The sequence below is a fragment of the Heliangelus exortis genome, chromosome Z (assembly GCF_036169615.1).
Source record: "Heliangelus exortis chromosome Z, bHelExo1.hap1, whole genome shotgun sequence".
In the NCBI taxonomy this organism is placed as follows: Eukaryota; Metazoa; Chordata; class Aves; order Apodiformes; family Trochilidae; genus Heliangelus; species Heliangelus exortis.
The window spans coordinates 31,956,107-31,982,451 of NC_092454.1; the positions used below are offsets into that span (position 1 = coordinate 31,956,107).

The 26,345-nt window shown below is 39.3% G+C and overlaps 1 protein-coding gene across 2 annotated transcripts in view; it reads right to left on the minus strand.

The window, feature by feature from the left end:
- LRRC2 (leucine rich repeat containing 2) overlaps positions 1 to 17,266 on the minus strand; it is a 62,484-nt gene extending 45,218 nt beyond the window's left edge. The window contains exons 1-3 of one of the 2 annotated variants that reach the window (XM_071730177.1): positions 17,117 to 17,238; positions 13,352 to 13,435; positions 10,251 to 10,393 (exon numbers count right to left, since the gene is read on the minus strand). In XM_071730177.1, the coding sequence (XP_071586278.1) occupies positions 10,251 to 10,393; positions 13,352 to 13,411 (203 nt within the window). In that variant the 5' untranslated portion in view covers positions 13,412 to 13,435; positions 17,117 to 17,238. Of the gene's footprint in view, positions 1 to 10,250; positions 10,394 to 13,351; positions 13,436 to 17,116 lie in introns of both variants that reach the window. The other variant, XM_071730178.1, reaches the window with a different exon arrangement.
- Positions 17,267 to 26,345: the final 9,079 nt, after the last annotated feature.

Below are 26,345 nucleotides of genomic sequence, written 5' to 3' on the forward strand. Positions count from 1 at the left end.
TTCTATCCCTCTGTGAAACTGCATTACTGCCCTCTAATTTCTACAGAATTTTTCTTTTTGTACCAAAGCAATAAATATTTTATACCAGTGTGTAACTCAATGAACTGAGAAAGCTTGTCTCAAAATTTTTTTTTTCAGAGCTCTTCACTCACGTACAAAAATTACTCTTTCCCCTCATAAATTATCAGACTGTTAGAAACTTAACAAATGAGAAGAAGAGGTCAAAAAGTCTAAATTTGTATTAAAAAAGTAAGACACTGAGTCACTCTACTGCATCTCAGTGCTGGCTCTGTCAGGTAGACCCCAGGAACATGAGAGAAGATGTCTAAGGTATAAAATTTTACTCTCTCACAACAAGGAACAGCAAATGGCAGGAAGGGAGCTCCATTAAAGATGTGAGGATAAATTGCTCTCTGCCACTTTACTGATAGCACATACAAAACTCAAATCTCAAGAGGTCATGATACATCGTTAACCAAGTAAAATAAAATGCACATAACAAAAACAGCTTTAACATATCAATCAGTGAAATACTGACCTCAAACAGACATTAGTAAGTAAATCTGGTTAGAAATTTAACGTTAATATCATGCATTGATGAGGAAATCCTGTGTTAAATATCTGCTTTACTTAAACATTAAATGACAGCAACACACTCTGTTAAGCTTTTAAAGAATGCCTACCTAAAGGTCACCAGGGTAAGTACCATGTAGAAGAACATTTTGAAGAGATGGAAAGTGAGTTAATGATGGAGCAACAAACATGCATAATTTTGTACAGTACAATTTTATTCATAAAAGCCTGATATATCCTAAATATAGAGAGTTTAACAATTTACAATCCCAGCTTGTATCCTTGGGATACATGCTAAACAATTGAATGAATAGGAGCCTTCCTGTTGTGGAGGTGTGACTTGCATGAAGTTGTTATCATTAAGCAAAGATTCCCAAGTGGTAAATTGCAGGTTACAATTGAGATCAAGTCAAAGGAATCTAGTCTGTTACACAGTTGTCCCTCAACCCTGTTATTGTTCAAAAACTGAGATGATAATACTCCTTAAAGCATCTTTATGAAAATGAGTAACATCTTAAGTCTTCCTTTGGTGGCAACCCTCAAATGAAGTGGAATTTCCACCATGTATGTGGTGGAACTTAAGTCTGCCTAGGGAAGTGAAAGAAAATAAGAAGAGTTTCTTCAAATACATCAATGAGAAAAAGATTTTGCCTCAGTCTTTACTGCAAATACCAGTCCTCAGGAAAACCAGTCACTAGAAGTAAGGGGGCATAACTGGAAGGAGGAAGACTCTCCACTGCTCAGCATGGATTGGGTTAGAGATTGCTTGGATAAACTGAAAACACACAAATCCATGGCCCACCCTGGGATGCATCCACATCCACATGTGCTGAGAGAGCTGGCTGATGCTACTTTTGAAAAATCATGGAGAATGGGAGAGGTGCCTGAGGACTGGAAGAAAGCCAGTGTCACTGCAGTCTTCAAAAAGGGCAAGAAGGAAGTCCCAGGCAACAGCAGACCAGTGGAAACATGGAAACATGATGGAACAGCTCATTCCGGAGGCTATCTCTAACTACTTGAAAGAAAAATGTTATCAGTAGTAGTCAAGATGAATGTACTAAGGGGGAAATGATCAACCTACTGTCCTTCTACAAAGGAACGACCAAATGGGTAGATGAAGGGAGGGCAATGGATGTTATATACCTTGACGTCAGTAAAGCTTTTGACACTGTCAAAACATAACATCCTAATAACAAAACTCAAGAAATGTGGAACAGCCAATTGGAATGTAATGCACATTGGTAACCGGCTCAAGAACAGATCCCAGAGGGTTGTGATCATTGTCACAAAGTCAAGCTAGAGGTGAGTGGCCAGTGGTGTTACCCTGGGATCAGTACAGGGTCCAGTTTTGTTCACTATTCAACAATAATGACCTGGATGAGGGGATGGAGTGTAACCTCAGCAAGTTTGCTAATGATACAAATCTGGGAGGGGTGGATGATACACAGAAGGCGTGGCTGCTATCCAACAAGATCTGGACAGGCTGGAGAGCTGGGCAAAGGTCAACATCATTAATTTCAGTAAGGGCAAGTGCAGAGCCCTGCACCTGGGTAGGGATAACACCAACCACCAGTACAGGTTAGGGGGCATCCTGCTGGAAAGCAGCTCCATGGAGAAAGATCTTGGAGTCCTAGTGGACATTGGTCGATAATCTGCCCTTGTAGACAAGACGGCCAATGGTATCCCAAGGTGCATCAGGAAAAGTATGTCCAGCAGATCGAGGGAGGTTCTCCTGCCTCTCTATTCTGCCCTGGTGAGACCACACCTAGAATACTGCATCCAGTTTTGGACTCCCCAGTTCAATAGAGAGAGGGAACTACTGAAGTGTGTCCAACAGAGCTATGAGAATGACTGAGGGACTTGAACATCTCTGCTATGAAGAACAATTGAGAGAAGAGGGGCTGTTTATCCCTGAGAAAAGTGAAGATCAGATTCATGACCATCTGAAGAACCTGAAAGTGTCCAAGTCCATGGGACTCACTGGTACTGATAGAACTGACAGATGTGTTTTCTAAACTGCTGTCTATTATAAACTGCCAAAAGTCATGGCAGTCCGGTGAAGACCCCACTGGCTGGAAAAGGGAAAACAGAACCCCTTTTTTAAAAAGGGAAAGAAGGAGGATTCAGGGAACTATAGGCTGGTCAATGTCATCTCTGTTCCCAGTAAGATCATGGAGTGCAGACTTCTGGAGGCACTGCTGGAGCAGAATAATTATGAAGAGTAATGAAGATTTGATTGGGTATAATCAACACAGATTCACCAAGGGCAAATCATGCCTGACAAACCTTCTGGCCTCTTATGAGAAGGTCACAACATCCATCGACAAGGGAAGAGCAACCAACATCATTTCTCTGGACCTGAGCAAAGCCTTCAACACAGTCCCACATCTTATTCTGGGGATGTCATGTGGTAAAATATGAGTTTGATCAATGAACCACTCAGTGGATTAAGAACTGGCTTGATGGCCTCACCCAAAGAGTGGCTGTCAATGCATTCATGTCCAAGTGGAGGCCAGTGACAAGTGGAGTCCCTCAAGGATCAATATTTGGACTGGTCCTGTTTAACATCTTTGTTGGTGACATGGACAGTGGCACTGAGTGCACCTTCTGCAAGTTCACTGTTGACACCACGATGTGTGGTGCAGCTGACACACTGGAGGGAAGGGATGCCATCCAGAGGGACCTTAACAGGCTGGAGAGGTGGGCCCATGCCCTCATGAAGTTCAACTCATGAAGACCAAGTGCAAGGTCACGCATCTGGGTCGAGGCAATCCCAAGCACTGAATAGGCTGGGCAGTGACTGCTTGAGAGCAGCCCTGAGGAAAAGGACTTGGGGGTGCTGACAGATGAGAAGTTCAGCACGAGCCATCAGTGTACACTTGCAGCCCAAAAACCCAACCAGATCCTTGGCTTCATCAAGAGAAGCATGGTCAGCAGGTCCATGGAACTGATTCTCCCCCTCTGCTCTGCTCTCCTGAGACTCCACCTGGAGTATTGCATCCAGGTCTTGAGCCCCTTTCACAGGAGGGACATGGACGTGCTGGAGCGTCTCCAGAGAAGGGCCATGAGGATGATCAGAGGGCTGGAGCACCTCTCCTATGAAGCCAGACTGAGAGAGCTGGGGTTATTCAATCTGGAGAGGAGAAGACTCTGAGAAGACCTTATTGTAGCCTTCCAGTATCTGAAGGTGGCCTGCAAGAAAGCTGGTGGATGATTTTTTAGGGTGTCAGATAGTGATAGAACTAGGGGGAATGGATTCAAACTAGAGGAGGGTAGACTTAGATTAGATGTTGGAAATAAATGCCTAACCATGAGGATGGTGAAGCACTGGAACAGGTTGCCCAGAGAGGTGGCACCATCCCTGGAAGTTTTTAAGGCCAGTATGGATGGGGCTCTGAGCAACCTGATCTAGTGGGAGATGTCCCTGCCCATGACAGGGGGGTTGGAACTGGATGATCTTAAAGGTCCCTTCAAAGCCTGAAAATTGTATGATTCTATGAAGAGAAACTTCTTTACTGTGAGGGTGATGAGCATTGGAACTGGCAGCCCAGAGAGGTTGTGGAGTCTCCTTTGTAGACTTTCAAAACCCACTTGGATGCATTTCTGTGTAATATGCTCTACATGATCCTGGTTAAGTGGGAGAGCTGAACTTGATGATCTCTGGATGTCCCTTCCAACCCTTAACATTCTAGGATTCTACGTGGTACCTGTAGTCTATTGAATGAATCATAAGGAAAGACAGGAAAGTCATCTAAACCAGTGCAGCAAACAAACAAACAAGCAAATCCACACAAATAAAATTAACCTTTAAATATAATAGTAATTTACCTTTAGGTACATTCTATTTCTGGTCTTGGCACCTTAAAGGCTCCTGATGTTCCAGGAACACATATGAAGAACAAATAAGTTGATTACAAAATCGTAGCCCTCCTGAAGTTTATTTTTTTATTACTTTTCAGCAATGAAATATTTTGATCTTCCTCCGAAGTTTGATCAAACAGTTGCTGTCATATTATGGAATCAACTGCCATTTTCAGTATTCAAAAAGTAGGTGTTAGGATAGGAAAGCATAATTTAGGTGGGAGTTTGAAGAGAAAAAAAGTGAAATTTCTAGACATAAATCCCAGGTGAGATCTAAGATTCCAACCCCTCCAGCTATTCCAGTATTTCCAATTTAATCATGGAAAAAATCATCCAAAAAATTTTAAAAAGGTTGATTGCTTATATTGGTCAAAAAAAATGTTATTTTTCATACCTTTGTATCTGTAAAAAGCAAAACAAAAGCACACCTGTCACTAAAGCAAACTGTAAATGGTATAGAGGAAACATTAATTCTGGCAAGTTATTTCCCAACACATTGCTGTTTTTCAGGAAGCTTTCAAGGTAATACACTAAAGATATGAAACTGGATCACCAGGGAAATGGAATTTTCAAGTATTTCCATTTTGATTAGTTCTGAGCTTATCGTCAGTTAATCATCTGCCAAACATTATTTCACTATTGGAGTATATCTGTAGAAAAGAGATTTAATAACATATAATAAAAATATTTAATATAAAAATTTCCTTCTGAGGATATGGGATTTTCTTACTTGGCATTTTAGTCTCCTGTAAAACAACAAATCTAATCAACCTGATGCAAAGAATTACTGAACAATAAATTCAGTAGTTGAACCCTTTGAAGAAGGAACCAGCTTGGAAAACGACAAGTTTGTATCACTAAGGATTTCAGAGACACTCAAGTTACTTTGAAGGGTTCTTCCATATGCAGTTTCCTGATGCTCAACATCTGATTGATCAGACAGCCTTGAGGAAAAGCCGTTTCTTAAGTAAAGGATTTGCGTTTCCTTTGATGGCACTGTTTCCTTTAAAGAAGTACAGCAGAAATAGCCAGGACACTACATTGCCACACCATCTGGTACTCCTGGATGATGTTTAAATCAGAGTCACCAGCCACACAGGATAAGTAAATAATCCTATGGTATTTTTTAAGAGCAGCACAGTTAAACTGGAGCTCAGCCCAGATTAATATTCCTCATGGGGACGTAACATTTTCTCCAAATTGAATTGGACTTATTTAATTTCAGTACCTTCTGCTTGGATTTTCCATGGGTTATTAAGAATTGAGGCTAAGCAGCAGATTGTAACTTTCAGCACACCTATGTGCATTATATTAAATGCCTAGGAAGAAAAGCAAATAACTAAAATGTTTATTAATGCTACAGATCTACTTCTGACTTGCTGCCTATAATTTGTGTTAGAGGCTAAGGACTCCCAACCTGAGTTTAATTCTTGCTTAGAAAAAGTTCTGAATTGGGCTTTGAATGGAACAAAGAAAATAATCCTCAGAAAATCTTAGCTCAAGTACCAATAATGTCATGACACAGAAGTTTGACTGAGAGATAGAGACAAATTATTTTATTAAACAAACGTGTAAACTCTCAGGAGAACGGTATTTTTCATCTGTAGGGTGTAAGTTTTCTTTTCACTTTTAACATTCAGGAAGTACATAGCTCAGGAAAGTGATACATACATGTTTAGCTAGCCAAAGCTCCTCTTTGAGAGGAAAATTTTGGAGAAGAGACATACTGGAAGAGGTGACTGAATAAACTTCCCTCTTTGCTGCATGTTTGACTGGTGGACATGGAAGGTTGTTCCATTTCACAGCATATATAGCTAGTCAGGGCAAACAGCTCTGGCATTTCCTGACTTCTATGCTTGATTTGTCAGCCTTCAATTTTTACCTTACTTGCTCTTCACACAGAAGATAAACATGTTGCGGCCCTTCAGAAAAAATCTAACTGTAAACTATCACTCTCATTCCCTTTCCAAAAAAAAGGAAATGTAGAAAGGAAAAAATAATAAGGAAAATTATATCACATCAAGTTTGTCTGACAGCACTCAGAATATCAAGTTGCAAGATTGTTCACCAAAACCAGAATCAAAAGATCAAATACAAAACAGTACTGTAAAAACGAACTTCTTTCCATAATACAGACTTTCACAAACACGTGGTCAACTATGGAACTGTGTACATTTTTTGTAACAGTTTGTGTTTCATGGAAGATTTAGAATGGGTTTCTCTGATGAGACAAAGGACATGACACAAAATGAAATTACTTTTACACAACACTAGACTGTTTCTTTTTTATATTCAGGTGGTGTTTTTTATGTGCCCACCACAAGTAGGGGTTCCTTAAACTGCAGTACTCCCACAGTCCCACAAAACCAAAGTAGAAAGAGAACTGAATTAATTCCATCCAAAATGACCTGATACAAGTATCTCAGAGCCAGACATGATTCTCTCACAATATTCTCAGCAGGCTGATCTCCAGAATCTGCTCTCACTGGCCAGTTTCTTAAACATATGTTCTAGAACTGTCAATTCCATGGATCTTTACCAGAACTCACCATTAATGCAAATATAGCTCAAGCTTTGCAATTTTTGAGGTGTTACTCTTAGAAAATCTTCAGCCAAAAAAAGAGAAATATCTTGCATGTGACTGCTTACTGACCCCACATGCAGTAAAAAGGAAAAAGGAAAGCAGCCTCAGCAGGCCATATTCCAAACCAAACTCGTTTGTTACACAAGTATATTTGCAGAGAAACCATTAACTTCAAAACTATTGGGGAACTCACTCTGGCTGTTGGCTAAAGTAAATATACTCAGTTCAGAATACGCTTTCTTTGAATGTCTTTTTGGAATTACAATGGTTTGTTACGAGAATTTGCAAAAATGCTTTCCTACTGTGATTTGACATTAAGTACTTGTATCGATTTCAGTGGAAGTGACTGGCAGTGGTAAAATTTTAGTCTCTGAGGAAAACAGCAGAATTTGGTAACACACAACACTCCCTAAAATAATGAAATGTGTTTCTATAGGGAAATGTTATTTCTGCTAAGCATTTAATTACATTTACAGTTTTATCTACGCTTTCAAGCAAAATCTTGTCAAGTTTCTGGACCAGCTTTTGGAAGCACTGAAAAGCACCTAAGAAATAACTTGTGATCTGATCTTTTGGACCTAAGGACCCAAAGGTAGTGGTCACTACACACCTCATAAAAGAGAAGATTTTCCTTCTAACTGAGTTTTACATTTTCTCATTAGTATTTTTCTGACCTTGGCCACTATACTACCATCTTTACACATTCTACAAATGCACATGAACTTTGCTATTAATTTCAGTGGACAAAATATTGATCACTCACATTCAAGAAATAAACTCTAATTTATTTCCTTCTTTTTTCTAGGAGATCTAAATAGGACTAACTGAAGAGCAATCTGATTGAATGAAGACATGTATAAGACAAAGTACCATATACAAATTGCAAGCTAAAGGAAGAATACAAAAATTTGTGAATCCTGAGCACCCACTTCGAACCTTTACTTCTCTGCCTCATATCCCAAATTCCCCATCTCTATTTGGTACAGGAATATAACATAACAGAATATCTTTGAACCTTATTGGTAGAAAGGAGTAGAACAGGTAGTCACGCTCCACTCTTTCAGCTGGACGAACGGTTACAGGCTAATAACATAAGGCAAAAATGACAGGGAGAATATACGTTTTTTATGGAAAACGTCACAGTAAAAAATTAGGATTAACCTAAACTACTGAGAAAAAAAAGACACGAGAGCTGAAATTACCTACTTGAGAGCACAGAATGTTACCCTTTTTCCCTCTTTCATATAGAGGTTCCTCATGCTTGGCACTTCTGATTTTCTTGTGTATTTATGGGCACAGATGTTATCTTCTGCCTCACAGAAAACCAAAAAACAAACAAAACGTGGCAGCAGCATGTTGACATTTAGGACCACATTGGCATTTACCTTTCATCTGTTGTGAAGAAGACTGCATGCACCATTAGAAGTTACAGATGTGATTCTTAGTCGTAATATAAATTTTATGAAGAAGGCTGTAATGGCATTCCAAAAGCCACTAGCTAACATAGACAGCAATAGAGAATTCTCTGCTCTATCAAAGCTTTATCAGGTCCAAAGGAGGGCAACTGGGCTGGTGAAGGGACTCGAGCACAGATTTTATGAGGAGAGGCTGAGGGAGCTGGGGCTGTTCAGCCTGGAGAAGAGGAGGCTCAGAGGAGACTTCATCACTCCCTACAACCACCTGAAAGGAGGTTGGAGCCAGGTGGGGGTTGGTCTCTTTTCCCAGGCAACTCTCAGTAAGACAAGAGGGTATGGACTTAAGCTCTGCCAGAGGAGGTTTAGGTTGGATATTAGAAAGAATTTCTTTACCAAGAGAATGATCAAGCATTGGAATGGGCTGCCCCGGGAAGTAATGGATTCTCCATCCCTGGAGGTATTTAAAAAGAGACTGGATGTGGCACTCAGTGCCATGGTCTGGTAACTGCAGCGGTAGTGGATCAAGGGTTGGACTTGATGATCTCTGAGGTCCCTTCCAACCCAGCCAATTCTATGATTCTATGATTCCATGATCAACATTAGAATTGCTCAAAGCCATTTCTTGATGTAGCATCAAGAACTGAATTAAGGTTTGAGCAAATTCAGTCCCAAATCTTTACACTTCTTTTTTCCTCCATAAGAGTAACACTCATAATAGCAAGAATTTTTCTGCTTCTCAACTTACTTCTCTTAACAAAGAGAAGCTTCATCCTTGCTAAAGATTTTAACCTAAAAGACAAGATTTTGTTTGTTTGTTAGGATTATGGCTTGTAATGCAGGGTTTGTGTAGAGACAAGAGAACCAAGATTGTGACTATGCATGTTTTGAAGAGAAAGGTCTTGCAGAAAAGGCAATCATGCTTTGTATTACCCTGGTCTTTTATCCCAGCTGCTTTATTTTCAGTGTAGATGCACTGGCTGTGAGAATATGTGAGTGGGGTGTCTCCTAAGACAAGCAAAACACCACATGAAGGTCAGTGCAATGATACTCTTAAACAAGACCTCTGTGTAAACCTGTGTATAATCTTTTTAAAACAGAAAATTATTTTTGTGGCTTTGTTCTCAGGGGGGAGGAAATGATAAGTCATATGTTTCCAACTGTACCTGCACAATATAAGATTTCACTGTCTCTAGTGGGAATGAACATATAGAAACCAAAATATTCCTTAAAGAAACCATAAATTAAATATAATAAAACAATAACATGATTAGTGGATGTAAGCGTTATAATCAAGAGTCTCTGTAATATGTGAACAAGAAAAGAAATCCTCTGATAATTTCTATATTCTATCCTCTCTCTCCTATTCAGAAGCAATTTTGTCCATGTTTTTTTTATTTAATTACTTTTATTTAATTCCTTTTGTTTCTCCTGTCAATTCAACAAAAAGACCTAAAAAATTTCTTACTAATGAATTTTATTTGCATGTTTTCATGAATTCCACAAAAAAAGTTAAAAGTTTTGTATAGCATATAAAGAATTGAAAGGTATAAAATGCATACTATTGCTCTTCAAATTAAATCTATACACCAGACAAGTAAAATACATCATTAGTAAATCACAACTGACATAGGAAAGAGCAGGGGCTCATGAAATACAAGCAGTTTGTTCTGCATGGATCTTACAGTCATCTGAGAAAAAAAGACAATAAATCACCCCAAAAATAAAATCTGAATCATGTAGTAACATTTAGTAGATGACATGTTAATTGATACTAATTATGGATTCTGTTGAAATGAACAGCAGAAAAGTTGGCTTACTTCTCCAATGAGCTTTTTTCTAATCTTTCTTTCTCTTTCCTCTGCCGTTCTTTATTCTTCTTAACTCGAGTTTCCCACAGTCCTCTTATGAGAGAAAAGTCAAATATTACCACCTGATGCCCCATACTGATATTAAGGTTCTCCTGCAACAACAAGACATCATAAACACTTCAGGAATGTAACAATGAAAAGAATAAGGAACTATATAATCATGTTTCAATAAACTTATCTGCAAAAGCAAAAATTAAGTCATAAGAAATGTTATCATATAATGCTTCCCATCTTATTTAATTTGTCTAGGGCTTTGTGCTGGCAGTAATCAATAAAGCATACAGTAGATTTCTACAGAAAATATATGGCAACAGCTAAATGTTAACATTTTTTTACTCCTTGCACTTTTTCTTCACTTTCCAAGATTAAGAGACAGTTGCAAAGAAATACCAATTTGATTAAGTAACACTGATGGAAATAACGTAAAGATTTTGTATCTGTAACAACGTATGTATTAGTTACATTAGTAAGAAGAGAGCTCATAAAGAATTTATTTATTGTAAATCATGCATAAGCACTTACTCTTGGGTTCTCATGTATTGATCTTTATGCATCCAAGTTATCTTGTTCCAGTGGAATTTGGTAATTTTCAGTGTTCACATAAGTGAACAGCATGAAAGGCATTGAAAGACTCAGCTCAAGAAGGACAGAGAACTGCCTGAGAGAGTCCAGCACAGAGTCACACAGGTTATTAAACAAATGGAACATTTCCCTTATGAAGAAAGGCTGAGGGATCTGGGTCTCTTTAGTTTGGAGAAGACTCATTAATGAACCTCATTAATGTTTACAAATATGATAAGGGTGAGGAGGATGGAAGCAGGCTCTTCTCAGTGTTGACCAATGACAGGACAAGGCATAACGAGTGCACGCTGGAGCATAGGAGGTTCCATGTAAATATAAGAAAAATCTTTTTCACCATGAGGATGATGGAGCACTGGAACAGGCTGCCAGAGAGGTTGTGGAGTCTCCTTCTCTAGAGACTTTCAAAACCTGCCTAAATGTGTTCCTGTGTGGCCTGCCCTAGGTGACCCTGCTCTGGCACCAGGGCTGGGCTAAGTGGGCTCTAGAGATCCCTTCCAACCCTTAGCATTCTGTGATTTTGTGATCAGTTCTGTAGCAAAGAAAGCTTACCTACAGTAGTGATAAGGTATGTGAGGAATTACATTCCAACAATCAAAGGCTTAGTATCAACATATTAGATCCTGTGCAGTTAAGAACCAGGATGATCTGGATTTTAATTTACCATGCTTTCCACATTCCATTAAAACCACAGAAATGTGTCTTGCAGGAGCGTTTTCCCTGCTGAATTCCATGACAAAGCTCTTATTGCCTTTAGCAGGCATGACACTTGAACTTGACCACTGAAAGTAAGTTTTATAAAACATGAGCTGCAAGCCTTTTAAAAAGTCTTGCTTTTATGAAATTAAAACTGAAAAAAAAAGGAAAATAAGTATTTAAACTTTTTTGAGGTTTCACTAGGTACCACATTTATTATACCCTTCATAATCTTCAAATAAATAAAGGACAGAAGACAACCCTGTTGGACTATTTACTGATCATTTCAAAAGCAGTCTTGAAATATGACCAGTGCTTCCTTCACTGTCTGTTTTCAAGATTGTACCTATTACTTTTTCTTCATCCCTTACTTTGATAATTTTCTCCAAGCTCTACATCCTTCAGTTGCAGATATTTATTATCTGCCCTTCTGTTTGTAATGCTGAGGAGGAAGATGAAATTATTCTCCCATCTTCATTTTTCCTCTTGGAACTGCACAACTGTCACTTTTCTCTTTTACCTATTTTCACCTATACATCTCTGTAATATGTAACACGAAAAGTAATTATTTCTTCTGAGCCAGTGAAATGCCCACATCCTCCGGAAAATGTGCAGCATGGACTAGAAAAGACTATGTTTAGGTAGATCAAGAGGAAAGGTTTCTACATGTCCACATTACCTATTGTCTCAGTAAGAAACACTTTCACAAATACATCTAAATACCGGTATAGGAGCTGGTCAGAGACAATATTTTTCTATTACATAGTCTTCTGTATCTTAGAATGTTTATGTAAATTGCTGTCTTTGCTGTTCATAAAGTTGCTCCCATTGCTTTTTTATCTTTTATCACTCACCATGAGGCAAAAATATTTCTCTACCTATCTGGAACCTACTGCTGACAACAGCTTAGTCAAAACTCCATTAATATCAGTGTAATGAGAATGGTGACCTTATTCTCAGTGGAAAGGATTATCTATAATCAGCTGCACCTTTCTAAAGCATATTCACTAATAATTTTCAGGGAACTATTTACCACATAAAATAACTCTGCTCCCCAAATCAAGAAACCCAGTGACAACTCCCTCACAGAGGCTTCAAACCAGCAGTCACCTTGAAGGATCTGATTTGTTTTAATAGACCTATTCATAGCAATGTGTTTGGATAGAAGGGCTCTTGCAGGAGCCAAATTACTGACAGTGAAGTGGCAGCTGGACACTTGACCTTTGTTGGAACTACATGGCCTTAATCAACACAAAATCTGAATAAACTGTGGAAGTGTTTTCTTCCCTTAACTTGTTCCCTACTTTTGTGTCTTTCAGGTTAAATGATCTATTCTTTAGTGATACACTGATTTATTGGACACACAGTTTGGAAAAGTTCATTCAGCTTTTATCCACATACTGGATTAGGCTGCTGTGCATCATGGGTTTTCTTTAATACTTTAAATAATAGTAAAAAAATTTACTACTTTAACAGTAAAAAACAAGCAGAGGAGAAACCTGGGTAGGAGGTGAAAGGCATCCATCGTGACTCCTCAGGACTAATCTCTTCAGAAGGAGCAAAACCAGAAATCCTGATAAGATTGCCAGGTGACTAAGGCTTTAGAAATATTCATCAAGGCAAAAATGAAAATGTGTTGCTATCTAAAATTACAGGAAGGTCACCCAATAACCTCAACAGTCCTGTTGATTTAACCCAGATTATTTTTTTTTTTAAATGGACATGAATATTAAGCATAATGACGCAACGTAGATTTCACAAAGTTTGGATGGCACCATTTTCCTGATAATGAGATGTGGCCCAAAACTTCCCCGTGGACTGTGTATTTTGTACATCAAGATCTGTGTCTTCTCCTGAGCCTGCAGGACAGACAACATAGTTTTGATACTGCAGATGCAGGTAGTACAAGTCTTTCTTACAGGCCTCCTGAGTTCATATGGGGCCTGGCTGCCCTCAATAACAGCATTGTGCATACTTTCAGTTGCTGCTTTACATGAATTACCAAATTATTAATATTTTGTTTCTCCAGTTTGTTTAACAGCCTTGTTCACTTGGGTCCTTTTTCTTTCAGCTAATCACTGTGGGATACCTACTGCATTTTATTAATATTACTGACAGGATTTCATTGGGGAAAATGTGGGTGAGCATATTTCCTACCAATCCTGCAAATAATTTCCTAGGAAATAAGCCTGTTCACACTGTGCTTCAGAATTATCAAGTCATTTATCTCACAAGTCTTTAAATAATTCAAAGGAAGCCTGACATTTGGATAGCAATTGAACACTTTTTTTGTGATGAAGGAAAGATTAAATTACAGAAACACGCTGTGATTGAAAGAGCAATAGAAATCATGACAATGTTCGTAGTATACAACTGTATTGTGCTAACTGTGCACAGCTTGAAAGTGGGGTAGTGCGTCTTTGTGCCACTCAGGGAGTGGGAGGGGACTGCAAAGTGGGAAGCTGCTTCTCCCTTCCTAGTCTTGATTGTGCCACTCACAATCCCCTGTTGCTCTACACTGGTGGGGAATTATCCTAACTGTTAATTTGGCTGGTTTATCTGTCGCTAGGCTTGCTGAATGTGCATATTTGACAGTCAGTTTCACATCAGGGATCGAAATGAGATTGTGGTTCAGTTCATACATGCATGTATGTGACAGCTGGGTCCTGGAGAGCATCCAAGATGGGACACCCAAACTGTGGATCACAGCCATTCCCCCATTGAAGGCCTGAGTCCACAGAGATGCAGCAAATGCAGCTGCACCATGAAATAAATAGAAGAGGAAAGGAACAAGCTGATCCAGGGCTAGAGAAAACAGTCCTGACACCTGGATATGAGCCCAGATGTTTTGGGAGTTCAAAATATTTCCCTCTGCTCTCTCAAGAGCACAGTCTCAGCCAGCCAGCTCCTAGATAAACAGGCACAGACAGACAGTGACACTTTCAAGCTATTAATTATTTCAGCTTCCACTGAAGTTAATTTCAGAAATTAGCGTCTTTGTATATCACAGGGTTTAATCCTGGATGCTCTGATGAATCAAAATCTTTTGGAGTTTTCTGCTTTAGTTATTTCATAAAAGAACCTCTTAAAAACAAAATCTAACATTAGCTTCTCTCATACACTAATAAATAACTTTGCATTGATTGCATACTAGAGCTAAGAAAGCAAATATTTCTTTTTTAACTTTTTTTAACCCTAGCTTATACTTCCAGTTGAAATAACCACGAATATCCACGAAAAATATATGTGAATACAGTCATGCAAAGGCTGAGTTTGCTTTCCACACATTTTCAGGTGCATATTTCTACTTGTCTAATGATGCAGCACAGTATCTTATTGACAGTTTTCATTAATCAGTTTGTATTCTAAATGTAAATTAAGCAGTCTCACAAACAAGATTCCTCTTTACCACTGCACTCTTCACATCAAGGTTTTTAGACAATTTTTCATAAGGTTATTCATTAATTAGGTCTTTAATTATGGATTAATTAGCAGCTGAATTACAATATTCCTTATACTTCCTCAACTCTTGTAGCACTAATATGTTTGTCATCAAGCATGATAGATGTTACATATGCAAGGGGATTTATTACAGATGTATTCCCCTAGCACTTCAGTGAGCTGATTAATTATTCAAAGTGATTCTTCCACTGACAATGTAGCTAATGAAATACTGGACTGACGTCTGTGCATCTGTGATATAAATCTTTCTTTTTTTTTTTTTTTTACTGGGTGTTGCTGAAGAGAGGCCTAATTCTCATAAAACTGGGAGTGGGCTGATATATTCAAAATGGACGTGTATTTTAAAGTTCTTTCTTGTCAAAGGAACAAGAGCAAGTTGAAAAGTGTATTACATATTTTTAAAGGTGATTAAATCTATAGATGTAACCATGGTCAGCAACTGAAAAAAATTGTCTTAGGTGTCAGACAGCAGAGTCCTGGGAAAACCAAAGCATGTGCTAAAAATTGATTAGAGTGATCCTACTTAATTACTCATATAAAGACCCATGGCAAATAAAATTGCACTCAGTGCCATTAAACAAAGCACTGAGGTTTTCATATAGAGTTAGATTATCTTAACTAAGCATAAAATTACAGTCTCAGGTTTCTCAGACTTGTTTTTTTTAGCATAAAGTTTCCAACACTTATTCTCATTTGTCTTAAGGCTGGTGCACCTGGACCATCCCCAAGAAGTCAGGCTACTGTTACATTTTGAATACAAGGTCCAGCCTCTGAAGTTATCTATGTGGATGACAGCATCATAAATGTTATTTTAGTCTCTCTGTCCTAACTGAGGCTAGTCAAAGACTCTCAAAATTTTGATCACTTCCATTTGCTCCTAAACATCCAATTTTCAATGTATTTATCTAAAAATCTAGTCCTATCACCTCCCATCTTCCTCTTGCAGAACAAAAACCCATGTCTGACCTATGGCATCAAGCCTCTTAGTGTACTCCATTTTTAAAGATAATTTTGTTCATATCATGAGTAAAATGTAAAGTGCCCATATCCAGTTACTAAATAGTCAGATTATGGTATTTAAGAAGATACAGCAGACAATTTAGATAAACAAGAGAAGATGCAGATTTCAGCTACTCCAGCAGGCAAATTACTTTAGCTCAAATGCTCCAAACCCCACCACACAGTCAGGAGGTGGCATCTGTGTTTTATTAGGTTTCTTCCCTCACCACAGCTGTGTTTTTTGCCTTTCCCAGAAAAGCTTCTCATGACTGTGGAGAGGAGAAAGATCTGGCATGGATATCCTCCTTAGATTTAGTTCTCCACTCCCATCTTCTGTCTGAGAAGAGCAAAGTGGATGAAACTCTCCGGTAGGATCTCCCTGTCCGGCTAATGTGCATAACTATCCATCACTGATCCTGGAAATGGTGCTCAGTTAGCTACTATCGAGAAAAAGAGAGTTGGTAGGTATCTTTTAGCAACATGTCAGATACAGACAGCATATAAATACTTACAGCAGCAACAACAACAACAATAATGGCAATATTTGGCTTTAAATTACAGACTTTGTTCACAAAAGATTTAGCAGGCTAGTTTTCCTATACCATTTAGGTTAGCTGTAAGTGGCCTTCAGAAGATGATGTTCTATAACTCTTTTTAAATTCCACTCTAAATCTTGACAGACAAAAAGATAAATGACCAACCACTCCAACCATTTTTTAATTGAAAATCGTTCCCACAGCAGCATATGTCCTTGAGATGTAATAGCAAGAGCTTATTACAACTAAGTCATGGAGTGAGACTAAAATTATAAAGTTTGGATTTGTCACAGGTGTAAATCTATTTAGAGGAACAAATATACGGGATGACTCTTACTATATTTAAAGGTTTCCAGCAAACACATCACCTGGAACTAAAGCTTGGTGTTTACTACTACTTTTTCCACCTACATTAGCATTTAAAAATCCACAACAAGGTAGCAGCAACCAAGACCAGATAACGACTTCTCGCTTTCACTACCACTTGCCACCTTGACCCCACATATCTGAAGAAATGTAATAATCAGCAAAACTGTCACTTACCTACTACTAAAGAACACGAGCGTCCAGTGCTCCTGAATGTGTTCTGTGGTTATTCAATTTGGGACTCTGAGGCTGTTTATAGCAGCAGCATAGCTCATGGACAGCCAGACCTGTTTGAACCCCTCAGCGTGACTAGACTTCCAAATGTACTAATATGCTATATTTATAAAGTGATAACATGATCTGCAGTCTAACAGCAGAGACACAGGCAGGATAAAGTATCTACACTGCATGACTCAACATGGGATGAGAAACAACAACACCAGGGCAGCATCTCATTTACACCAAGAAAGTGTGACATAGCTAGGTATTACTCACACTATTGCATTTTTCTCAGAAAAGGGCTAGAAGATTAAAAAAAAAAAACATAGTATGCATTCCTCTTGTATAGACTATCTCTTCCTCCCCAAGTCCATGCAAGTGTGAGAAATAAATAGAAAAATATGCACACACATGCTCACAATGCAGTTGCCCTGATTGACTGATTTGCAGCAAATTCTGCTCTCACTTGCTGATGGTGGATCACTTTTTTTATCCCCACATCTTGGGACTGAAGGCAGTATTCCTGCTTGGTGTTAGTACTGCCCCATGGCCTGGCAAGGGGGAACTGCAGACCAAACCTGCTTCAGACCATCCCCCCTGATGGCCCAGGGGGCTGATGTGGTGTCCTGGGCCATGGGCAGATGGGAAAGGCCTTGGGTCAGAGGAAGGATGAGAGAGGATGAGGTGAGAGGGGATGATGGCAAGGCCCCAGGGACCCTGACAATTTAGCATGAATGCCTAAAATTTTCTGGTTGTAGCTTTGATTAAATAAGCCCATTCATTACTCATTAGAAAATCATTCTTTGTTTAAAAATTACTGATTTACACCTAACCAGAGAAAGAAAGTGAGTTTAATGCAAGATTTTGGGTCCAATGTTTCCAAAAAATAGTTTTTCACTGGAAACTTGTCCAAAAACTGCTTTTGTTTTGATTTTCTTTAAAACAGTTTTTCAATTAGAATACTGTTTAATTTTCTGATATAAATGAAATGGCATTTTTCAGCTATTTTTGTTTATCACTTATAACTGCCAGTAACTATGAGCATTAATTACAGCAGCTGGGCTTGGCTGAGACTTCATATACTCGTTTTACATTGCTCTGTTTCCAGTGCCCTCACTGAAATCCTACCGAATTGGTTATCAATGGAGGAGGAAAACAGGGAAAACCATAAACTGTGGATTTAAATTTTTAACTGTGTCTTCAAGCCTGAAGGAGATAGCAATTTCACTTTGATCTTTTTTGATGATGACTGTTTTGAAGTATGGTCACATGCCTGAAGGATCTGCATCAAAAGTCCTTACTGTTGGGTCACCTTATTGTGCACAAACATCAGTAGTAAAAAGTGTGTTCATCGCCACTACCACATCTGACAGGTCTCAGATATTTTTATTGTTTGATATGTCTGCCCCTCCAACATACACAGTTTTGCCAAATAGTTACCTGGGTTTCCTGTAGCAGGTGATTCATAGCAGACTTAAGCTACAAGAGCTGACAGTGAAATAAGTGAGATAGTACTTTAGAATGGAAAAAATACATCTTTTGTGTCATCAAAAGCACATACCTTATTTCTGCCTTCTTTGTACACGGTTTAGAAGACTGTTGCTATAGTTTTGCTCTGAACACAGTAACATGACATAATCCTTCATTAGCAATAAAAATATTAAGAAATATGGAATCTCCATCTCACTGTTTCTCGATGTATCAGTTTCTGTGCAGGCTTTGATATTTGGCTAAGGCATGTAATAGTTCTTGTGCTCTTTAAATCTTGAAATACTGAGAAGTGTTTCAGCAACAGACAGCTGACCTTGCAGTTACTTCCTTGACCCTACCCAATGAGTCATAGATCAGCCAGTCTTCAAATTAGAACCACAGCCTATCCACAAGATGGAGAGACTTGGGATGTGTCCTGTGAAGGGAATGAGAAAAAGAAAAAAAAAGAAAAAAAAGAAAAAAAAATGGTGAGATAGGTATCACTTAAAAAGAAAAAGAAAAGTCTGACCTGTGAAGACACTAGTAAAGGAAGAACAACTTAGGAAGGGCATGAGAATTTTTGAGAAGGTATAAAAGTGACCGAGAAGACACAGATAGAGAAACAGAATAGATAACTTTTTTAGAGGTGTCTATCAGTGAGTGTACCTTACACACACCAAAAAAAAAAGCCTTAGGAAAAAGAAAATTGTAAGATAAGTTAATGTCTAAAAATGTATCCAAAACCATCTACATTCAATGAGTATCTTGCATCGAAGGTTGTACAAATCCAGTCAAAACACAATCCACACTTGGAATTAACAGGGGAGCTGCTACATTAACAAGCAGTGGGAAAAGCTTGTGTGGTATGGATAACACTACAATCAAGGGAACAGTAGTCAGCACAGGCCATTGAGCAAACAGAAGGCTTGTTTGCATCCAGTCAAACTTATTGGCAGGCTTGAACAAATCTGAGCAATGTTTGGTTGACAGAAGGCTAGTTCTCTCAAAGGTATTCTTTGCATACATACTACATACTGCATCCCAATGCACCAGTGACAGTGTTAGTCTGGCCAAAATGGCCCCAGCAGAGTCACAGAAATGGCACTGCACACCTGCTGCAGTGCTCCCCTGGGAAATGCTCCTCATCCAGTTGACTCAGTAGACCAGCCAGGGCCTATGTACTCATGTGACACTGCAGTCCACTGAATCAGTTTCCTGGATGAAGACCAAGGCATGGGAAGCGGTACCAAAAAAGTCATTTCATCAAGAGACAGGTCCATTTTGGCTGTGGGAGCTTATCAGCCTCACCAGCCTGGAGCTATTGCCAAATGTAGATGGAGCCTGCACTGAAACCCCTGGCATCCCAGTCTTGGAAACAACATGTAAAAATACCCCAGCTGTCACAGTGTGAAACAAGCTGCTCCATGAGGCAGCAGCTATATTGCTTCCAGTGATGAGCTCTCCCTGAAAACAACACAGCCTTTGGTCATGAATCACTGTATTGATCTAATCCTGCTACTACCCTAAAACAGTTCATCCTCTACACACGATACCAATAAATCCACAACTCACATATTCTGACTGAGGTAACCTAGAGTTGAATATTAACAAATAAACTGAGGGATATATATTTTTTCCACTTCTGCTCTACCTCTACCACAGTTTCTCTGCTTAAACAATCTCTTCTGGTCTGCCACTTTATAGAAAAATTGCAAAGTAAAGGCAACAAAGATAGTACCAACACAATTACTGAATAAATTATTGCTATAGACATACAATTGCAATAGATATGCTTATTTTTCTGTTCTCTCTTTGTTGTTTGTTCTACTATGGATATTAATATGTAATTGAATAAAGGTCAGACTTCAGACATCCAGGTGATCACCTGGGTAGTGCAGGCTCAAGTATGGGTGGGTCTTCAGACACTTCAGACAAGAAAGACTTCCTTCCAACAGAAGTGCATTTAGCATAGCTGTCATTGAAACACCCACTGAAAGGAAACACAGGGAAACAAACAGCTTTTTAGGGACATATTTCCCACAAGCACAACAAGGCAAAATCTAAGAGAAGACTTACAAAAAGTAAGGTTAAAGACCAGACCAGATATAACTTGCTATCATAATTCATCATAAGTTGAACAGAAGTGTTCAGCAAAATAAAATACTTTTGCTTGTGGCTTTGTTTTCATGCTATCCATGTGGTCTTCAGTCAAGAGCTGTCATAGCTCTAGAAACACAGAATCACAGAATTATCAGTTGAAAAAGACCTCGAGAGATCATCTAGTCCTACTCTCCCACTAATGCAGGATCACCTAAAGCACATTACACAGGACTGCATCCAGGCAGGTTTTGAATGCCTACAGAGAAGGGGACTCCACAACCTCCCTGGGCAACCTGTGCCAGTTCCTTGTCACCCTTACAGTAAAAAAGTTTTTCTTATGTTTAAATGAAACTTCCTGTGTTCCAGCTTGTGCCCACTTCCCTTTGTCCTGTCACTGGGAACTACTGAGAAGAGTCCAGCTCCATCTTCCTTGCACACACCATTCTATACATTGGTAAGTTCTCCCCTCAGCCTTTTCCAGGCTAAAGAGTCCCATCTCTCTCAGCCTTTCCTCATAAGAGAGATGCTCCAATTCCCCAGTCCTCTTTGTTGCCCTCCACTGGACTCTCCAGTAGTTCCCTGTCTTTCTTGAATGGGGGAGCCCAGAACTGGATGAACTGTTCCAGCTGTGGCCTCACCAGGACAGAGCAGAGGGGAACAATGACCTCCCTGAACCTACTGGCCACACTCTTCTTTATACAACCCAGGATTCCATTGGCCTTCCTCACAACAAGGGCACACTGCTGGCTCATGGATAATCTACTACCTATCAGTACACCTGATCCTTCTCCTCCAAATTGCTTTCCAGCAGGTCTACCCCTAACCCATATTGGTACTTGGGGTTCTTCCTCTCTGCCCAGCTCTCCAGCCTGTCCAAGTCATGCTGGATGGAAGCACGGCCCTCCATAGTGTCAGCCACCCATCCAAGCTTTTTATCATCAGCAAACTTGCTGTCACTCTGTCGCCTTGTCCACGTCATTGACGAACACACTGAACAAAACTAGATTGAATACTGACCCCTGGGGTACACCACTGGTTACCAGCCTCCAACTCGACCCTGTTCCATTGATCACTGATCTGAGCTATGTCACACAGACAACTCTCAATCTACTTCACTGCCTACTCATCTAGCCCACACTTCTTGAGTTTCCTAATGTGAAGATTATGGGAGGCAGTATCAAAAGCCTTGATGAAGCAAAGATAGATAACATACTCTGCTCTCCCCTCATCTAGCCAGACACTAACAATGGCATAGAAGCCAATCAAGGTTGGTCAAGCTTGATTTCCCTTGAGTGAATCCATGCTGACTCTTCCCAATTACATTCTTTGCTTTCACATGTTTTGTGATGATGTCCAGAATTATTTTTTCCAACACCTTACCAGGGACAGAGGTGAGACTAACCAGCCTGTCGTTACCAGGGTCCTTCTTCTTGCTCTTTTTGAAGACTGGAGTGACATTAGCCCTTCTCCAGTCCTCAGGCACCTCTCCTGATCTCCATAACATCTCAAAGATGGTGGAGAGTGGCCTGAAAATAACATCTGCCAGCTCTCTCAGAATAACAGCAACAATACTGAAGAATACATAAATCAAACTTCTGACAGAGCTACAGACAAGGGACAATTGTTCTGAAATGTGCTGTGAGCATTAGTGTGATGGGCAAGGTCTCAGGCAATGTTTGTACTTCTGGGCTGTCAGTCACACCATCCCACTGTCCCACCTCTTGTGCAGACATTAACTCATAGCAAATCACAAGTACTTCAACAGGTTTGCTTTATGGTTCAGTTTATAGGTTTTTTTGTGAGGTTGATAAAAAAGCTGTTGCTGTTTAGTGACTTCATCAGGGATCCTGTTGATATAGTAGGCAAATCTGCCAGAGTTACAGCTCTACAAGGTATGTACAGAGTTGTCTCTGCCATTTCATGAATGTTTTTAAAATAATTTCAGTTAATTGACGTTGTTTATCCAGAATTAAATGGTCTTCCAGTAAATGGGCATAGACCTTAAAATTATGACAGAAAAAATGCCTAAGAGTTTGTTAAGGATTTTGCAGACACTGTGAGCAAGAAATATAGTACTTAAAATCAAGATTTGTACAAGACTCCACAGACTTCGCCTGTGGAGCAGAAAAAAGACCTTTTTTGAGATCTTAAAGCAGAAAAAAAGATCTGTAACTGCATGACTTCTTCCCAGCAGGTCATTAACAAATTTACAAGGGATCCCAAGATTAAACCATGTCAGTAGCAATAATAATCTCAATTTTATCATTTGATTATCATCTCTTAATGTGAAAGATGCACAAGGATGCAAGTGGAAGCCCAGTTTTACTCAACTTCAGCCACCTTTATAGCTGTTTACTCTTGTACTTGATTTGAACTGAATCACTTCATTTAAGGAGGGCTTTCTGAGCACAATAGCAGGCATGTTATATATTATTCTCTCTCTTATTGCATTTAATTGTTCAACAAATTACAGACAAAGTAGCCTACTGGTAAGCATGAACAGAAATGCGATGAATGCTACTTTTGGTGAACAATTTGCTGAGAACAGGAGATTCTTTGGTAGGAACCAGGCTCAATAGACAGCTTCATTAGATGTGTCATTAAAGGGAGAGGACCGTAGCTATCCATCCACCCTAAGCAAGTCAGTGAAGCAGCACAAGCCCTTTCCAGAGGCACATATCTTCATTAAGGTATAAAAGGGCACTATCGAGGGGTATAAACCCCATTGTTTTCCAGGGACAATTAAACTTAGAAGAAGAAGGGGAAACACAGGAAAACTCAATTCCCTTCAGAGTTGCTTTTGTCCACCCAGAGTACAGGGGCAAACAGATCACTGTGCTATTAAATGAAATACCCTGCCATGGCACCCTATTCAGGTAGTATGTCAGAGAGGACTAGGCAACTTGCTGGCCCTGTAAAAACAGCATCACCTTCTAGATCACTACAAATTAGGACTCATGCCCCTTTTCACTCTACTGTGGTGTGCTGAAGAAAATCGAAGAAATTTTCCTACTCTGAGCCAGCTATGACCTGCTGCATTACAAAACCATAGCAACGGGATCTTTTTAGGAATGAAGCAAATGGTGCCATCTACTGTCCAAATTATAAGGACACCTGGCTCGTCAGCATTGACTCCTGAGGAATTTCTGCCCTCACAATACTGCTGCAGAGAGATGAATACAAATATATGCTTTTTCCTTTATTTATATGTATCACACAGAGCCTTGAAAATAAATTTGCTTTGGCACTCCATTTTGCAGAATACATGCAAGAATACATTACTAGAACATGTACTGTTCTGACATGACTGCTTTGTCCCAGAAGACCAAATTGTAGTCCCATTGTACAATATACAGTACAAAGAGATCTATGTCTCTATTACTACACTACAAGCAGTAATTTTGCTGGAGGAACACCATATATAAGTACTAGCTAGAGACAGAAAAGAGAGAGAGGCTATCTCTGTCATCTAATGAAGAAACATATTTTTATTTTTAATCCATGATCTACTGCTAGTAAGGTAAAAAGTTTTCTAATAAGCAATGTATGATAGTTAATGTTTTTGTGTAGCCAGCATGCCTTGTAAGCATTTTTTAAATAGCTCATGCTTGGAACTATTTGTCACACGAAGACAAAAAAGCAACTAGGAAAATAAAGACTTCATTTCTACATTTGCACAGCCTCTAACCCCAGGGCAATAAACTTAAATGAAGGAACAGCAACACCAAATAATATTTAAAAATCAGACAAAAGGTCATTTTAGCTTCCTAATGACAAATCATGAGGCTGTCACGTGTCAGGTCAGCAAGTGAGGAAAAGCTGAGACATCAGAAAACAAATCTGCCCTGGGGTGCCAGGTGCCCCCGCCTGTCTTTAGAGGGAAAAGGGTGCAGTTTGATTTTATATTGCCATTCTGATATCTGGTTGACCAAAGGAAGCGGAACTGAAGATTCACAGCGTACTTTGGGATTCTGACTCATGACCAAAGATTACCCAACAGGCTGGCAACCACTGCTATGCCATCTATAGACTGCCTCCCACCAACTGTGCTGGTTTAAGAGCAGACAATGAAGGTATTCTGAAACATGTTTGCAGACAGTATTTTGAGATTGATTAGCACCAGTTCCAATTTACATAAACCCCAGGTATTTTTAATGTTTTGCTGACTCAGGAGCCACCTCTTGGACTACTCATGAGCCATAAGAAAGAGTAAATTACAGAGAAGATGTAACCCTGGTGGCTTAAATACTAAAAATTACCTGGAGTTTCTAAAACTAGTTTCTTGTTCATATGCAGCCAGCCACCTCTTCCCTACCTACACAATGTTTTTGAGCTTTTGCCAAATTCTTACCATAAATTTATAAGGTAAAATAGACCCAAAGGGAGTTTTGATCCATATTTATAATCTCTTAGCAGAGGAAGTAGCAATCTGGGCATGATCTTTTCCAAGAGAAGTAATTTCAGATAAGCACCATGAAAAAATTGCTGAGTAACTTCCCAATTCAGGGTCATGCAACCGAGTATTGATGAAATTTATATGACACACCCATGACCTAGTAAATATGAAAACAACTGTTCAGGTGAATTTCCTGTGCTTGCATCCCAGACAAGAGGCCCATCAGACAAAGATAATTTCTAGCTTCAAAATGAGACATAAGAATCTAGCTCAAATCAGTTCAATAAAGCTCAGTTTAGTCATGATTAAAAGCTAGCTCTTGTGCCATCACAGTTAAGCAAATTCTGCAGACCTTCTCTTTGTAATTTATTTTCTGCCCTATACTACAGAGAAAGCTGAATGAAACCCCACTGAATGGAAGCTCAGCCTCAAACGATGTCATGCTAATACTGAATCTGTGAACACTTCAAGAAGAACTCTGAAAGGAAGAGAAATAACTTAATTGTTCCAGTCTGATGGGTTGTTAGGGATTCACATTCATACAAAGCACTGGGTTTTAACTTAAAAGGAGGAAAAATAAAAATAAATCAATCAATAAATACAAATTTAAAAAATAGTAAGTGAATCCGGGAGGCGGGTAAGAAGCAGTTTTAATTTTACGAACATTCTTAGAACACATTAATATTTATAAGGTAATTCATCCAGAAAGTCAGGCATCTCTTGTACCCAAGACTCCAGGGGTTAGTTAACAGAAGGTGGATGCCATTGAATCAGATATTTAGAAGGAATGGAGTACAGTTTCTGGCAAAAGAGACTGTGTTCTGCAAGAACAGTCACCAAGTTTGTTTACCATGCAGCCTGTAAATCTTCACACGGCCAAAAGCCACAAGATATATATCCCCATGCCATGGAGAGATGAGGACCTGAAGAACTCTGGGAATAGTACACCCCTGGGTGGAGGTGACACCCAATTCCAAGAGTCCCATCACTCAGCTGTGGAAGAACAAGGATTTGGCTTGGCAGGTGCTTTGGTTCAAGAATGACTGACTGGTCCTAGCACCCTTTTCTGGGTTCCCCTGCCCAGTCAGATGCAGTAACTATTACTGGTCCCACTCAGATCCACCACTATCTGTGCCATATATCTGTCTCCAGATGGAAAACATATCTGAAGATCTCACCAGCCATGCAGATGCAAGCTCCACATTAGTCAGTTCTGTCCTA